At 41.1% G+C, this 14,069-nt stretch overlaps 1 protein-coding gene across 1 annotated transcript in view; it reads left to right on the top strand.

Moving 5' to 3' along the window:
- CACNB4 (calcium voltage-gated channel auxiliary subunit beta 4) overlaps nt 1-14,069 on the top strand; it is a 250,959-nt gene that overhangs the window by 198,462 nt on the left and 38,428 nt on the right. The window contains exons 4-5 of the mRNA XM_059927866.1: nt 1,072-1,194; nt 7,981-8,111. Of these exons, the coding sequence (XP_059783849.1) occupies nt 1,072-1,194; nt 7,981-8,111 (254 nt within the window). The remainder of the gene's footprint in view (nt 1-1,071; nt 1,195-7,980; nt 8,112-14,069) is intronic.

Here is a 14,069-nt window from a genome sequence, read left to right as displayed (position 1 = left end):
CTTTCTAATTTTTAGGAGAAAAAAAAAAAAGGAAGCTCAGATAAAGTGAACTCCTTCCCTTTTCTATTTTTACAGTAAAATGTTTAAAGGAGCGGGAAGAGGAGGATAAGCCAGGTTCATGAGGTGTCTTCCTTTGCTTCCACGCCTGTGCTACCTGTGCTGGCTGGCGGAAGGGGGTTGGAGCCGCACCCGGGGAAAGGACATCAGTGAGACTCTAACTCGGATCCTGCCTCAGTCCTCTTGCTCCCCAGGCGTGGTCCCAGCACGAATAAATGAGCCCATAACAGAGCAGCCCGGGATTGCTGGAAACTGGTGTTCTTACTTGTGGCTAATTTTTGTTTTAGGTTTCTCTCAGAGTCTATTTTGTGGCCATTGTGGTCACCCAAATGTCAGCAGCAGCGCCGTTCGCTTAGGCTGGTGGCTTACTTAACCTCTGCCAAGCTGCACCAGCCCAAGAGCACTTTGCTGCGGAGGAATCTGTCTGATTAAAGTTTCAGAAGCAGCTTTTGTTAGCTAGGGAGAAGGTGATGCGTGAGCAGCTCCGCCCTTCCTGTCTACTCCCACCGGGCTTTCTTTTCCCTGGCAGGACAAGATATTCTATTGAGTGGGATCCGGCAGGTTTTCAGACCTGAGGCTATTTCAAAACTATTTATTTTAACCCTCCACCACCTTTTTATTTAAGACCCAGCACACATTTCCTGTATGCCAAGGTGGAGGCGTCTTTCACCATTTAAAATAATAAACATGAGTTTTATGACTAGAGACCAGAGCAGGCTGCCCCTGCCGCCTTTCCATCCCTTCCCCCCAAATTTTAGGGCACGATTCTTTGGGATGTTGGAAAGTACGACAGGACGGGGAACATGGTCGGGCTGATGGGACCGAATCCTCTTCAGAGCCCTTTCTGCAGATTTCTCACTGCTGCCTGGCAGTGTGGAACCCAGTTGAGATCCCTCTTTGGAAAGTGATTTCCCTTACTGCCTGGTACTATCCATTATCTGGTTCTACGTTTCAGTGTGAAAAATCCTCCTCTGTCTTCCTCCCTCCATCCTTATTCCATGGTTCTGTTCCCAGTCCAAACCTGTAGCATTCGCTGTGAAGACGAATGTGAGCTACTGTGGTGCCTTGGATGAAGATGTGCCTGTCCCAAGCACGGCCATCTCCTTTGACGCCAAGGACTTTCTACACATTAAAGAGGTAAATGTAGGGCACTCTGTATCCCCCAACCTGCTACAAGGCCAAGGCCAGGAATCAGCTCTGAGCCAAACTCAATGGAGAGGAGCCCTGGGGAGCTGCCAGTGTGTTACCTCATTTCATTGGCTAAGCCTTCCAAATCCATTCCTTCTCACCGAGATTTGAAAGCCTGAGATCATCGCTTGCATTATCACACATTTAAAACACTGAATCACAATCATCAGAGAATCGATTTAGGATAGACCTGTGGTCCTCTGGTCACCTTTCAATCACCTACCATGATAGATCCATTGACATAGATCAATGGATCCAACTTAGGGAAACATGAGTTTGGTGGCGTGGCGCCTACCCAGAAGGCACCATTTACAAGGGATGTTGTAGGACCTTGACCTCCGGACCAACACTACAGAGTATAATAATTAAATTGTTAAAGCTAAGAGAAGGGCAGAGGACTTTGGGAAACAGAAACCTTGAGGGATTGAGCACCTGAGTCCTCGCACCTTGAAAGATGGAATAGTGACATCAAAAACTTTCATTTACTCAACCTGGGTGTATTGAAATCCTCCTTCATGTCAGACATCGTGCTGGGCATTTGGGGATCAGAGATGAAGGTCCACTGTCCCCTCGGCCAGGGAGCTCAGAGTCTGGTGGGGTAGACAGACTAGTGCATAGTTTCCGCATGGGTTGAGAAGTTCTGTTACAGTAAAATTGAATGGGTATTGTGGGAGCCCAAAGAAAGAGCAGGAGGGACCATCCGGCTCAGGAGGAGGAGGATGGGGGGCTGGAAAGCTCTTCAGAAGTGGTGAAGCCTGAGTTCAGGCTGGGGTGAGGGGTGGCGGTGGTTTCAGGTGGAAGGGACAGCCAGGGGCAGTGAGCACAGCGCGGCTGGAGGGCGGTAAGCGGGGAGTGGTACAGGGGATGGGCCACGTCAGAGAGGCAGGGGCCAGATGAGAAGGGACCTCGTAAGCCATGGCAAGGGGGCTGGACTCGATCACCGGGCAGTGGGCTGGAGAGGAATTTTAAATAAAGGATGGATGTGACCAGCCTCGTATCTTAGCATGGTGACTCTGATGGTTGAGGGAGTATGGCAGAGGCTGGGGAGACATGGTAAGTCTAGACAGTGGCTGAAGCAGAGATGATAGAAAGAGGGAGCAGCTTGGAGAGAGAGTTAAGAGGCAAATAGACCAGATTGGAAGATTTCACATGGCGGGGGGATGGATAGTGGAGAAAGTGAGATAAAGAGAAACGAAGGATGGAGGGCAGTTTTTCTAGCTCACCTGTAAGGGCAGAGGGTGGTGTCAGCTATCGAAATAAAGAAGGCCGAGAGGGGAGAAGATTTGTGACAGGGGTGATGTGATTATAAATTTGCTATTAGGTGCACTGTGTCTGGGGCACTGGGAACCTCCCATGGAGTTACTCAATGGGCCTTTCCCCACATAATCTGGAGGCCAGAGGAGAGGAATTGCAGTTTGCTCTTCCTAAGTGCTTTGGGTTGAAAAGGAGAACATGTTTTAGCCAGGAGAAGACAGCATAGAGTTGAGGGAGTGTTTTTACAAGTTTATTTGCTTTTTTTTTGTTGTTTTTTTAGGATGGGAAAGATTTAAATATGTTTTCCATGCTGAGATGTTGAACCCAGTGATATATATGGGAAGGAAAAGACCTAACTGATAGAATGAGGGGCTGGAGTAGAGGGAAGGAGATGGCATCCAGAATATTGGCACAAGAAGTAGGCCGAGTCAGGAGGAAAGTCTTGCCTTCCTTGAACTTCCCTGTTCTGCACAGGATTTTCCAGTGGGGCTGGAGGCATACACTGGAGGACATTCCTACTTGATAGTGTCCATTGGCTCTGCTGGGAAGGAGCCGTTAGAAATTGGATCTTAGAAAACGGAAAGTGGATATAATGGTGGATACATGTCATTACACATTTGTCAAAACCCATAGAAGGTACAACATGACTCTTGGTGAGAATGATGCGTCATTGTAGGTTCATCATTGTAACAAATGTACCACTCTAGTGTGGGATGTTAATAGTGGGGGAGGTTATGCATGTGTGGAGGCAGGGGGTATATGGGAACTCTCTGTACTTTTCCCACAATTCTGCTATGAACCTAGAACTGCTCTTAAAAATAAAGTTTACTAATTAACGAACATTTTAAAAAAAGAAAAAGGAGAGTGTAAGGGTGGAACAATAAAGTGAAACCTGACCCTGAGGAGCCTGAGGAATGTGATCAACATAAACCTGTCACTTAATGTCACTGAGACACCAGCACTTACCCTCTGGTCCAAAACAAGATGTGCACAGTTAATATATAACAATTTGAAAATCACTGTCTTTCAAAACTCTGCAGTCTACAATAGCATTAATGACACCAAGACATATACATTTAAAATTTTTTAACTATATGATAGCAAGTAGGTCAAACACTGGGATGTCTACAGATGTCTCACTGTCTTTGCATTGTGCCCATGTGAACTGGGTGAAATTCTACATTTGTTCCTTTGTTCCATTCAAGATATAGTTCTTGAGCATTTAGTGTGTGCTAATGTTGGCAGATATTGTCTGACAGATGTTGTCTGACAGCTGTTAAACAAAGACAGAGTACCTTCCCTCATGGACTTAAATTCTAGTGGGGAGACAGATAATGAAAAAAATAAATCATTACAAATTGTGAATGCTTTGTATAAAAAATGAACTGGATGCTGGGAGTCTTAAAATATAGGGATGAGGAGGTTATATACTTTTAAATATAGGGGTGATCAGAGAAGCCTTTCTGAGTATGTGACCATTAAGCAGGGTAGCCAGCCTTAAAAAAAAAAAGAAGAAAGAAGAAGCCTCCTAGGGAGAGGAAACAGCATGTATAAAGGCCCTGTGGTAGGAAAAAATAAGCTGGCACAATCAATCAACTGGAAGAAGGTCATATGGCTGGAACGCAGTGAGCCAGTAGCAGGAAGCAGAGTTGTAGAAGTAAGCAGGGCACAGGTCAAGTAGGACCTTAAGGTGATGGCAAGACTTCATATTTTATTCTAAGTATAATAAGAAGGCACCGAAGACTTTAAAAGCAAAGGAGTGGAATGAACTTATTTTTTGAAGGCTATTCTGATTGTTGTAGAGACAGTGGATTGGAGTGGGATAAGTACGGAATCAGGGAGACTGTTAGAACCATTTTAGATGAGAGATAATGGGACTGAGCTGGCCTGGTGTCAGTGAGATGGAAAGAAGTAGACACATTTGACATATATTGTGGAAATTCAATGATCAGTGCTGCTGATGGACCACATGTAGGAACTAAGATTGAGGGAGAAATCCAAGATGATCAAGGGAATCAAGGTTTATGAATTGAGCAACTAGGATGGAGTTGACCCCGGTGGAGTGAGGACAGATGGGAAGGGAGGTTAGGGAGTAGACATCTCAAAGGAGATATGAAGGAGGAAGTTAGATGTAAGAATTTGGAGCTCAGAGGAAGGTTGGGCCAAAGACATAAATTTGGATCATTAGTTTATCCAGGTGGCATTTAAAGCTGAGGTAATGACTGAAGTCACCTAACGAGAGAGGAGAGGGAGGAGAGAAAACAGCCCTGGATCAAACTCAAAGGAATTCCATCCTGCAAAAGTGGGGTGCATGAAAAGATTCAACAATTAAGGAAAAGGAGAAACATGAGATTTGGGAGGAAAATCAGGACAGAGCAGTGCATGGACATCAAGAGAGAAGAGCGTATCCAAAAGGAGGAAGCAACCAGCTGTGGCCAGTGTTACGACATGTCACCTAAGACAAGGAGAAAGGAATGGACATCGGGTTGGCAAAGTGGTCAGTAGCAAGGAAGTCACTGGGACCATTGTCTGGAGTTGTGGAGACAGAGAGACGGAAGCTGGATGGAGTGTGATGAGGAGAGAAGGGGAGTTAGGAAGTATATTTAGCAAGCACAGACGGTGCTTTCAAGGGAGTTGACACTGACCGGGCAGTAGACTAAAGAGCTTATGAAGTCAAAAGAGGTTTCCTTTCAAGATGGGAGCTATCAGAGCACCAGTACCTGCTGCGATTAACCACCAGAGAGAGAGGGAGAGATTGATGGGAAAGGAGGGATAGGCAAAGGAGTACAGTTTTTGGTAGTCAGGAAGCGTGGGATCCAGACCCTGAGAGGAGAGACAGACCTCTGATACGAAGGGGAACACTAATTCATTATAACATGCAGGGAAAAGGTGAGTGCAGGCACAGACAGCTCAGAGCCTTGGTTACGAGAAGCTGAGGAATCACTGAGTTGACGGCTTCTGCTTTCTCAGTCGTGTATGTGGTGGGGATATCCATATTTGCCTCGAAGACAAGGACTCTTGACCTGAAACATGTACCCTGGCATCTGAATGGTTACGTTGACTTTGTCTCACCATTCCCGTCAAAAATGACCAAACCGTATTCATTAGTTGCTCATACTCATCGTTTCCAAGGAGAAGCAGCACTTTCAATGGTAAGAGAAGTTTTCACATATTCCATGCACACTACTCACACCCTTATCCCCACCTTGCTGTATTTTATTGTTTTCCTCCATTCCATCGATCTTCTCCATTTGTCCAGTTGGTTGCTTTTTTGATGTATGTGCTCCTTGATCAGTGACTTTCTCTTGCCTGGCAGTTTGATGTATGGTATTGAGCTGGTAATCCTATGTGGATTAGAGCCACTTGTTTTCAGATCTTGAAATCGCAGATAAGGAAACATCTTAGAAAGAGAAAGGGCTCATCGTTTTAGGGAAATGAGAAGGATTGGAACAACACTAAGGTGACCTTGCCAGAAAGCTGGCGTGTGCTCCCAGAATATCAACACAAAGGAACATATTTCTATAATCGAGTTGTAGCCTTTCCTCTCATCCATCACCTAGAAGGCCATTTGGTATGCTCTGTTATAAGTACCGCCTCAGTAACGAAAAGCTTCAATGCAGAGAAAAGCTACAGCTCTCCTTATCACATATACCAAAGGACCGGTGATTTAAGCTTTTGAACATACAACGCAGCTTTCCCCAAAGTGGCTCAAAGAACTTTCATTAACGTTAAGTCAGATTCTCACTTTCTTAGAACTAAGGTAAAACATCTTGGGAAGTTGCGTTAACTACTTCAGAAACCCCTTAAGGTTATTTGGATACGTCTTAGTAAGTTAGTGTTCCGGTGGGCTAACTTGATTTCCGGAAGTAACTTAAGCCCTAGGAAACTATGACTCATTGTGTGTTTTGTCCCTACCACAGTAAAATTTAAATTCCGGGTCTGTGCACCAAGCATTCTGAAAGGGCCCCCGTTGCCTTTTTTAATTCCAAAATAAACGGGCCTGGTATTTCAGGCCTGTTATCCTGAAATAAACGATGGAAAGATGGAAGAAACTGAGACCTAGATTGTTCAAGATTTTATATTAGGTCAACTCTTTTCTTAGTGCAGGCTCAGACTGCATGCCGTGCGGGCCTTGTGTAGGAGCTGTGCGCATAACAAAGGCCAAATCTCTAAATCATATCTTTTTGCTTTTGAGTGTGAAGCTGTTACTCAGAATTACTCAGTTACCTGGAATTTCATGCTGCGATGATTCAACAGAATCATCCATTCCTCCTTCACAACGTGTCAATGTCATATACATATAAATTCTGCTGTTCTCTGAGCTAAGCAAAATATACCATAGAGAGTTACATTTCGAAAAAACTAAATGCTTTCTGGATCACAGTGAGAGAGTTACCTTGCCCAACACTGTTAAAGACAATAAAGGAAGTTTTTGGAATTATCTCTGGAGGATGTAAACAGTAGGACTAATATCTGCTTTCTAGAAATCACCTAGCAGAAACCTTCCCTTGAGGCAGGTAGCTTGGATTATTAAATATGCCTCCTGCCCTAGGATTCAGCAAATCTATCATTACAAATGCAGTTTTGCTGGCCCATCAAATAGGACCATGTTCACCCCATATTGGCTGAAGTCTTTGTGTGGGTTTGTTTCCCAAGTTTATGTGTCATGGAACTTTATTTAAATGGAAATTCCTTCATTCCTGTTGGGCTTCAGGCCATTTGGAGATTATTTCAAAAATTCCACTTATGTATAATATGCTTAGCCTTTGTAAGAGTGGGCTTGTTTTTCTTCAGGTAGTAAGATGGACCTTGATTTGCAAACCTATATTTGGAAGATTATAATTTTTCCCCAGAGAGAGTAGAATACAGATAGTATGGTGGAATTTTTACCTCAAAGCTTTTGACAAAAAACAGACTATTCAGTGTATTTCGTCTTAGACTTGTCTATCCTGTCTTCCAGAGTTCTAATTACATTGGTGCATATTTATCCTTGTAAAATCTATTCCTTAAGAATTGGCTAGGGCTTCTTGACAAGGACCAAAAGAATCCAAATGTTATAAGACCTGACTTTAGCCCAGGGATTGGCAAACTGTGGCTCACAGGCTGAAACCAGCCTGCTGCCTTTTTTGGAAAGAAAAAATTTGTTGAAGCACAGCCGTGCTTACTTGTTTACGTATTGACTGTGGCTGCTTCCACACTATAATAGCAGATTACAGTAGTTGCAGCAGAGATCATATGGCCTGCAAACCCTAAAGTGTTTACTATCTGGGCCTTTCGATTAAAAGTTTGCTTTCTTCTATGGACTCCTCCACCCCAGATATGTATAATATAGTATAATATACTATAAATAGTGTTTGTATATGTAATATAGTATAGTATAATATTATATAATATAGTGTTTCATTCTTTTGGTCCCCTGAGATTAATAAATGTGAAGATCAGTGAATTACTGTTGATAGCAGTTTTATTCCTGCATTCCAGAAATATAACAATGATTGGTGGATAGGAAGGCTGGTGAAAGAAGGCTGTGAGATTGGCTTCATCCCAAGTCCGCTTAGATTGGAGAACATACGGATTCAGCAAGAACAAAAAAGAGGACGTTTTCACGGAGGGTAAGGCTCCTTCCTTTCTCTAAATTTTTTTGGAGGAAGTAGGAAAATTAGGTGATATTTTCAAGTTTGCTTATTAGGTTAAACATATATGCTTTCAAAGTAAAAGCTACTTTTCTGTGTGCAAGGTGTTTCTGAAATTGACACAAAGGGGTTTCAGATAGTTCACTCTCCCCGTTGTGTGCTGAAGCCTGGACACCCCTGGAATCAACACGAATTCCACAGTGGAGACTGTTTTCTGTGGCTTCAGCAGACCCTCCTGGGAACCTAAGCTTTCCTCTGTGAGAGTCGTGTAGGGCGTCCTTTCTCAGTACAGTAAGTGGGGGCCTGGCCTGACCTGGCATCGTGGCTCTTCTTGGTTAACTTTCAGAGACTCTCTTTCAAGTGGGCACAGAATGCCATGGCACATGCAATACCATCCCGGGACTAGTAACACTTTCTCCAGGGTTTTCTGTGGCCGCTGCCATCGCTTGGTACTGGGGGTAAGACTCTGTCCAGCTTCAGATGAATTAACCTCTAGTGAACTAATGAAGTAGCCACAAAGATCTCAGAGTGCAGGTATTTAAAGGTCCCAGGGATACAAGCAAAGCCTGAGAGGAGAAATCAGAATCATACTGAGCCTGCATATATTGTGAGCCTACATTGAAGCACTGATTTGGTATGTGTTACCATTTTTTGAAAGTCCTAAAATAGAATCAGTTCTTTCTCTTAACTCTCAACCTCCTTTTTCTATTAGATCCTTTTCTGTTTCAAAAACTCCTCTGTTCTTCAGGGGTCCCTTTGCCTTTGTCATAATGGGAACCTCTTAAACAGTGATAGGAGGTCACAAAAGTAGAGTGTTAGCCCCACTTTTAATTATCAATCTTTTTAGTATATAACATGCCTATAATATTATTAATGATTAATCCCTCTTATTCCTTCTTCTCTAGACTTTTTGTCTCTCATGCCGCTCCATGTGGGAACACATGTTCCTGTCTCAGGACCTTTGCAATTGCTGTTTCCTTTTACTGGACACTTTTTTCACTTTTCCACTGGATCACTCCATCTGCTTCAGATCTTAGTTAAATATCACCTTTTCAATGACCCCTTTCCTGCCACCATATTTAAAGTTGAATCCACTTTTCTTCCCTTACTTCCTATCTCTCTCCCGACTCAGTTTTCTCTGTTGCATTTATTACTATCAGAAATACTATATATTTACCTATTCATCTGTTATTTCCTGTTAGAATTTGTCTGTAAAAGGGAAGGAATTTTGTTTTTCCCCCCACTGTTGTATTCCTAGTTTCTAGGACAGTGAATACTCAATAGATATTTGAATGAAATAATAAATGAATTATTATCACCATTTCCAAAGTTATTCTACTATTATTATTATTATTCCATAAAATTATTTTACACTTCTGAACTAAAGGCTTACTTTGCCCACAGGCGCAAGAGTAAAACCAAGAGCTCAAAGACATGATCTTCTTTTATCTTTATACCAACTGTGAAGTATAGTTTCTCCTTCTAGAGATGGGGAAACTCAGGCACAAAGATATGATATGGTGTGCCAAGGTCCCACGACTAGTAATGGGCAAAGCCAGGAGGAGAAATCAGATTGTCCTAACTCTAGGGACCATACTTAAGCACTGAAGGAAGGGACACTGGAGAAGTGGGAAGGTGGGCTCCTGAGGGCCCTGGTGGGCTCCAGGGAAGCTCCCCAAGCCACATGCAGGAACCAATACCAATGAGCTTCCATTCCATTCCATTCCATAATATTATTCATGACCAAATCCTTACTGCCAGTTCTTAATTCTGATCCCCACATAAGAAGTGCTTCCTCCAGGTCTTACTGCTTGTTTTGAGCTGTGTTTGACATCCAGCTAGTGTACTGGTGACCAGTGTTGGTTAAAAAGACAGTTCACAAGAACATTCCTATTGGTGATTCTTTTGCCTCATTTCTGCATTGAATAATTAGGAGACATACTTTAGCAAAATATTTCCAGGTCCTAGATAGTTTCCCACTTTCTCTGAGAAAGGAGGTCAAAGAAAACATTTGGGCAGATCCTTGAAGTACTCTATAGCAGGACTTGGTGTGTTTTGAATTACTTAGTGGATTAAGGCCAAAGAAAGCTTTGTACTCGCAAGTTCTATTTCCAAGGAATCTGGGGAATGAGTCTTTTTTTTCTTTGAATTTTATTTTATTTATTTTTTTATACAGCAGGTTCTTATTAGTTATCTATTTTATACATATTAGTGTATATATGTCAATCCCAATCTCCCAGTTCATCCCACCACCCCCCACCCACTTTCCCCCCTTGGTGTCCATGCATATTTGTTCTCTACATCTGTGTCTCTATTTCTGCCCTACAAACCGGTTCATCTGTACCATTTTTCTATGTTCCACATATATGCATTAATATAAGATATTTGTTTTCCTCTTTCTGACTTACGTCACTCTGTATGACAGTCTCTAGATCCATCCACGTCTCTACAAATGACCCAATTTCATTCCTTTTTATGTCTGAGTAATAGTCCATTGTATATAGGTACCACATCTTCTATATCCATTTGTCTGTCGATGGGCATTTAGTTTGCTTCCATGACCTGGCTATTGTAAATAGTGCTGCAGTGAACATTGGGGTGCATGTGCCTTTTTGAATTACGGTTTTCTCAGGGTATATGCCCAGTAGTGGGATTGCTGGGTCATATGGTAATTCTATTTTTTGTTTTTTAAGGAACCTCCATACTGTTCTCCATAGTGGCTGTATCAATTTACACTCCCACCAACAGTGCAAGAGGGTTCCCTTTTCGCCACACCCTCTCCAGCATTTGTTGTTTGTAGATTTTCTGATGATGCCCATTCTAACTGGTGTGGGGTGATACCTCATTGTAGTTTTGAATTGCTATTCTCTAATAATTAGTGATGTTGAGCAGCTTTTCATGTGCTTCTTGGCCATCTGTATGTCTTCTTTGGAGAAATGTTTATTTAGGCCTTCTGCCCATTTTTGTATTTGGTCGTTTGTATTTTTAATATTGAGCTGAATGAGCTGTTTATATATTTTGGAGATTAATCCTTTGTTGGGTGATTCATTTGCAAATATTTTCTCCCATTCTGAGGGTTGTCTTTTCGTCATGTTTGTAGTTTCCTTTGCTTTGCAAAAGCTTTGTGAAGTTTCATGAGGTCCCATTTGTTTACTTTTGTTTTTATTTCCATTACTCTAGGGGGTGGGTCAAAAAAGATCTTGCTGTGATTTACGTCAAAGAGTGTTCTTCCTATGTTTTCCCCTAAGAGTTTTATAGTGTCTGGTCTTACATTTAGGTCTTTAATCCATTTTGAGTTTATTTTTGTGTATGGTGTTAGGGAGTGTTCTAATTTCATTGTTTTACATGTAGCTGTCCAGTTTTCCCAGCACCACTTATTGAAGAAACTGTCTTTTCTCCATTGTATATCCTTGCCTCCTTTGTCATAGATTAGTTGACCATAGTGCATGGGTTTATCTCTGGGCTTTCTATCCTGTTCCATTGATCTATATTTCTGTTTTTGTGCCAGTACCATACTGTCTTGATTACTGTAGCTCTGTAGTATAGTCTGAAGTCAGGGAGTCTGATTCCTGCAGCTCCATTTTTTTCCCTCAAGATTGCTTTGGCTATTTGGGGTCTTTTGTGTCTCCATACAAATTTGAAGATTTTTTGTTCTAGTTCTGTAAAAAATGCCATTGGTAATTTGATAGGGATTGCATTGAATCTGTAGATTGCTTTGGGTAGTATAGTCATTTTCACAATATTGATTCTTCCAATCCAAGAGCATGGTATATCTCTCTATCTGTTTGTGTCATCTTTGATTTCTTTCATCAGTGTCTTACAGTCTTCTGAGTACAGGTCTTTTACCTCCTTAGGTAGGTTTATTCCTAGGTATTTTATTCTTTTTGCTGCAATGGTGAATGGGATTGTTTCCTTAATTTCTCTTTCTGATCTTTCATTGTTAGTGTATAGGAATGCAAGAGATTTCTGTGCATTAATTTTGTATCCTGTAACTTTACCAGATTCATTGATTAGCTCTAGTAGTTTTCAGGTGACATCTTTAGGATTCTCTATGTATAGTATCATGTCATCTGCAAACAGTGACAGTTTAACTTCTTCTTTTCCAATTTGTATTCCTTTTATTTCTTTTTCTTCTCTGATTGCCATGGCTAGGACTTCCAAAACTATGTTGAATAGTAGTGGTGAGAGCGGGCATCCTTGTCTTGTTCCTGATCTTAGAGGAAATGCTTTCAGTTTTTCACCATTGAGAATGATGTTTGCTGTGGGTTTGTCATATATGGCCTTTATTATGTTGAGGTAGGTTCCTTCTATGCCCACTTTCTGAGAGTTTTTATCATAAATGGTGTTGAATTTTGTCAAAAGCTTTTTCTGCATCTATTGAGATGATCATATGGTTTTTCTTCTTCAATTTGTTAATATGGTGTATCACATTGATTGATTTGCGTATATTGAAGAATCCTTGCATCTCAGGGATAAATCCCACTTGATCATGGTGTATGATCCTTTTAATGTGTTGTTGGATTCTGTTTGCTAGTATTGTATTGAGGATTTTTGCATCTATATTCATCAGTGATATTGGTCTGGAATTTTCTTTTTTTATAGTATGTTTGTCTGGTTTTGGTATCAGGGTGATGGTGGCCTCATAGAATGAGTTTGGGAGTGTTCCTTCCTCTGCAATTTTTTGGAAGAGTTTGAGAAGGATGGGTGTTAGCTCTTCTCTAAATGTTTGATAGAATTCACCTATGAAGCCATCTGGTCCTGGACTTTTATTTGTTGGAAGATTTTTAATCACAGTTTCAATTTCATTACTTGTGATTGGTCTGTTCATATTTTCTATTTCTTCCCAGTTCAGTCTTGGAAGGTTATACCTTTCTAAGAATTTGTCCATTTCTTCCAGGTTGTCCATTTTATTGGCATAGAGTTGCTTGCGGTAGTCTCTTAGGATGCTTTGTGTTTCTGCTGTGTCCGTTGTAACTTCTCCGTTTTCATTTCTAATTTTATTGATTTGAGTCCTCTCCCTCTTTTTCTTGATGAGTCAGGCTAAAGGGTTATCAATTTTGTTCATCGTCTCAAAGAACCAGCTTTTAGTTTTATTGATCTTTGCTATTGTTTTCTTTGTTTCTATTTCATTTATTTCTGCTCTGATCTTTATGATTTCTTTCCTTCTACTGACTTTGGGTTTTGTTTGTTCTTCTTTCTCTAGTTCCTTTAGGTGTAAGGTTAGATTGTTTTTGTTTTGAGATTTTTCTTGTTTCTTGAGGTAGGCCTGTATTGCTATAAACTTCCCTCTTAGAACTGCTTTTGCTGCATCCAATAGGTTTTGGATCATCGTGTTTTTGTTGTAATTTGTCTCTAGGTATTTTTTGATTTCCTCTTTGATTTCTTCAGTGATCTCTTGGTTATTTAGTAACATTTTGTTTAGCCTCCATGTGTTTTGTGTTTTTTACGGTTTTTTTTCCCTGTAATTGATTTCTAATCTCATAGCATTGTTGTTGGAAAAGATGGTTGATATGATTTCAATTTTTTTAACTTTACTGAGGCTTGATTTGTGACCCAAGAGGTGATCTATCCTGGAGAATGTTCCGTGTGCGCTTGAAAAGAAAATGTAATCTGCTGTTTTGGGATGGAATGTCCTATAAATATCAAGTATATCTATCTGGTCTATTGTGTCATTTAAGGCTTGTGTTTCCTTAGTAATATTCTGTTTGGATGATCTGTCCATTGTTGTAAGTGAGGTGTTGAAGTCCCCCACTATTACTGTGTTACTGTCAATTTCCTCTTTTACAGCTGTTAGCAGTTGCCTTGTGTATTGAGGTGTTCCTATCTTGGGTGCATATATATTTATAATTGTTATATCTTCTTCTTGGATTGATCCCTTGATCATTATGTAGTGTCCTTCCTTGTCTCTTGTAATATTCTTTATTTTAAAGTCAATTT

The sequence above is a fragment of the Balaenoptera ricei genome, chromosome 7 (genome assembly GCF_028023285.1).
Source record: "Balaenoptera ricei isolate mBalRic1 chromosome 7, mBalRic1.hap2, whole genome shotgun sequence".
In the NCBI taxonomy this organism is placed as follows: Eukaryota; Metazoa; Chordata; class Mammalia; order Artiodactyla; family Balaenopteridae; genus Balaenoptera; species Balaenoptera ricei.
Note: the sequence above shows the minus strand (reverse complement) of the source record. Positions and strands in the feature narration are given on the sequence as shown.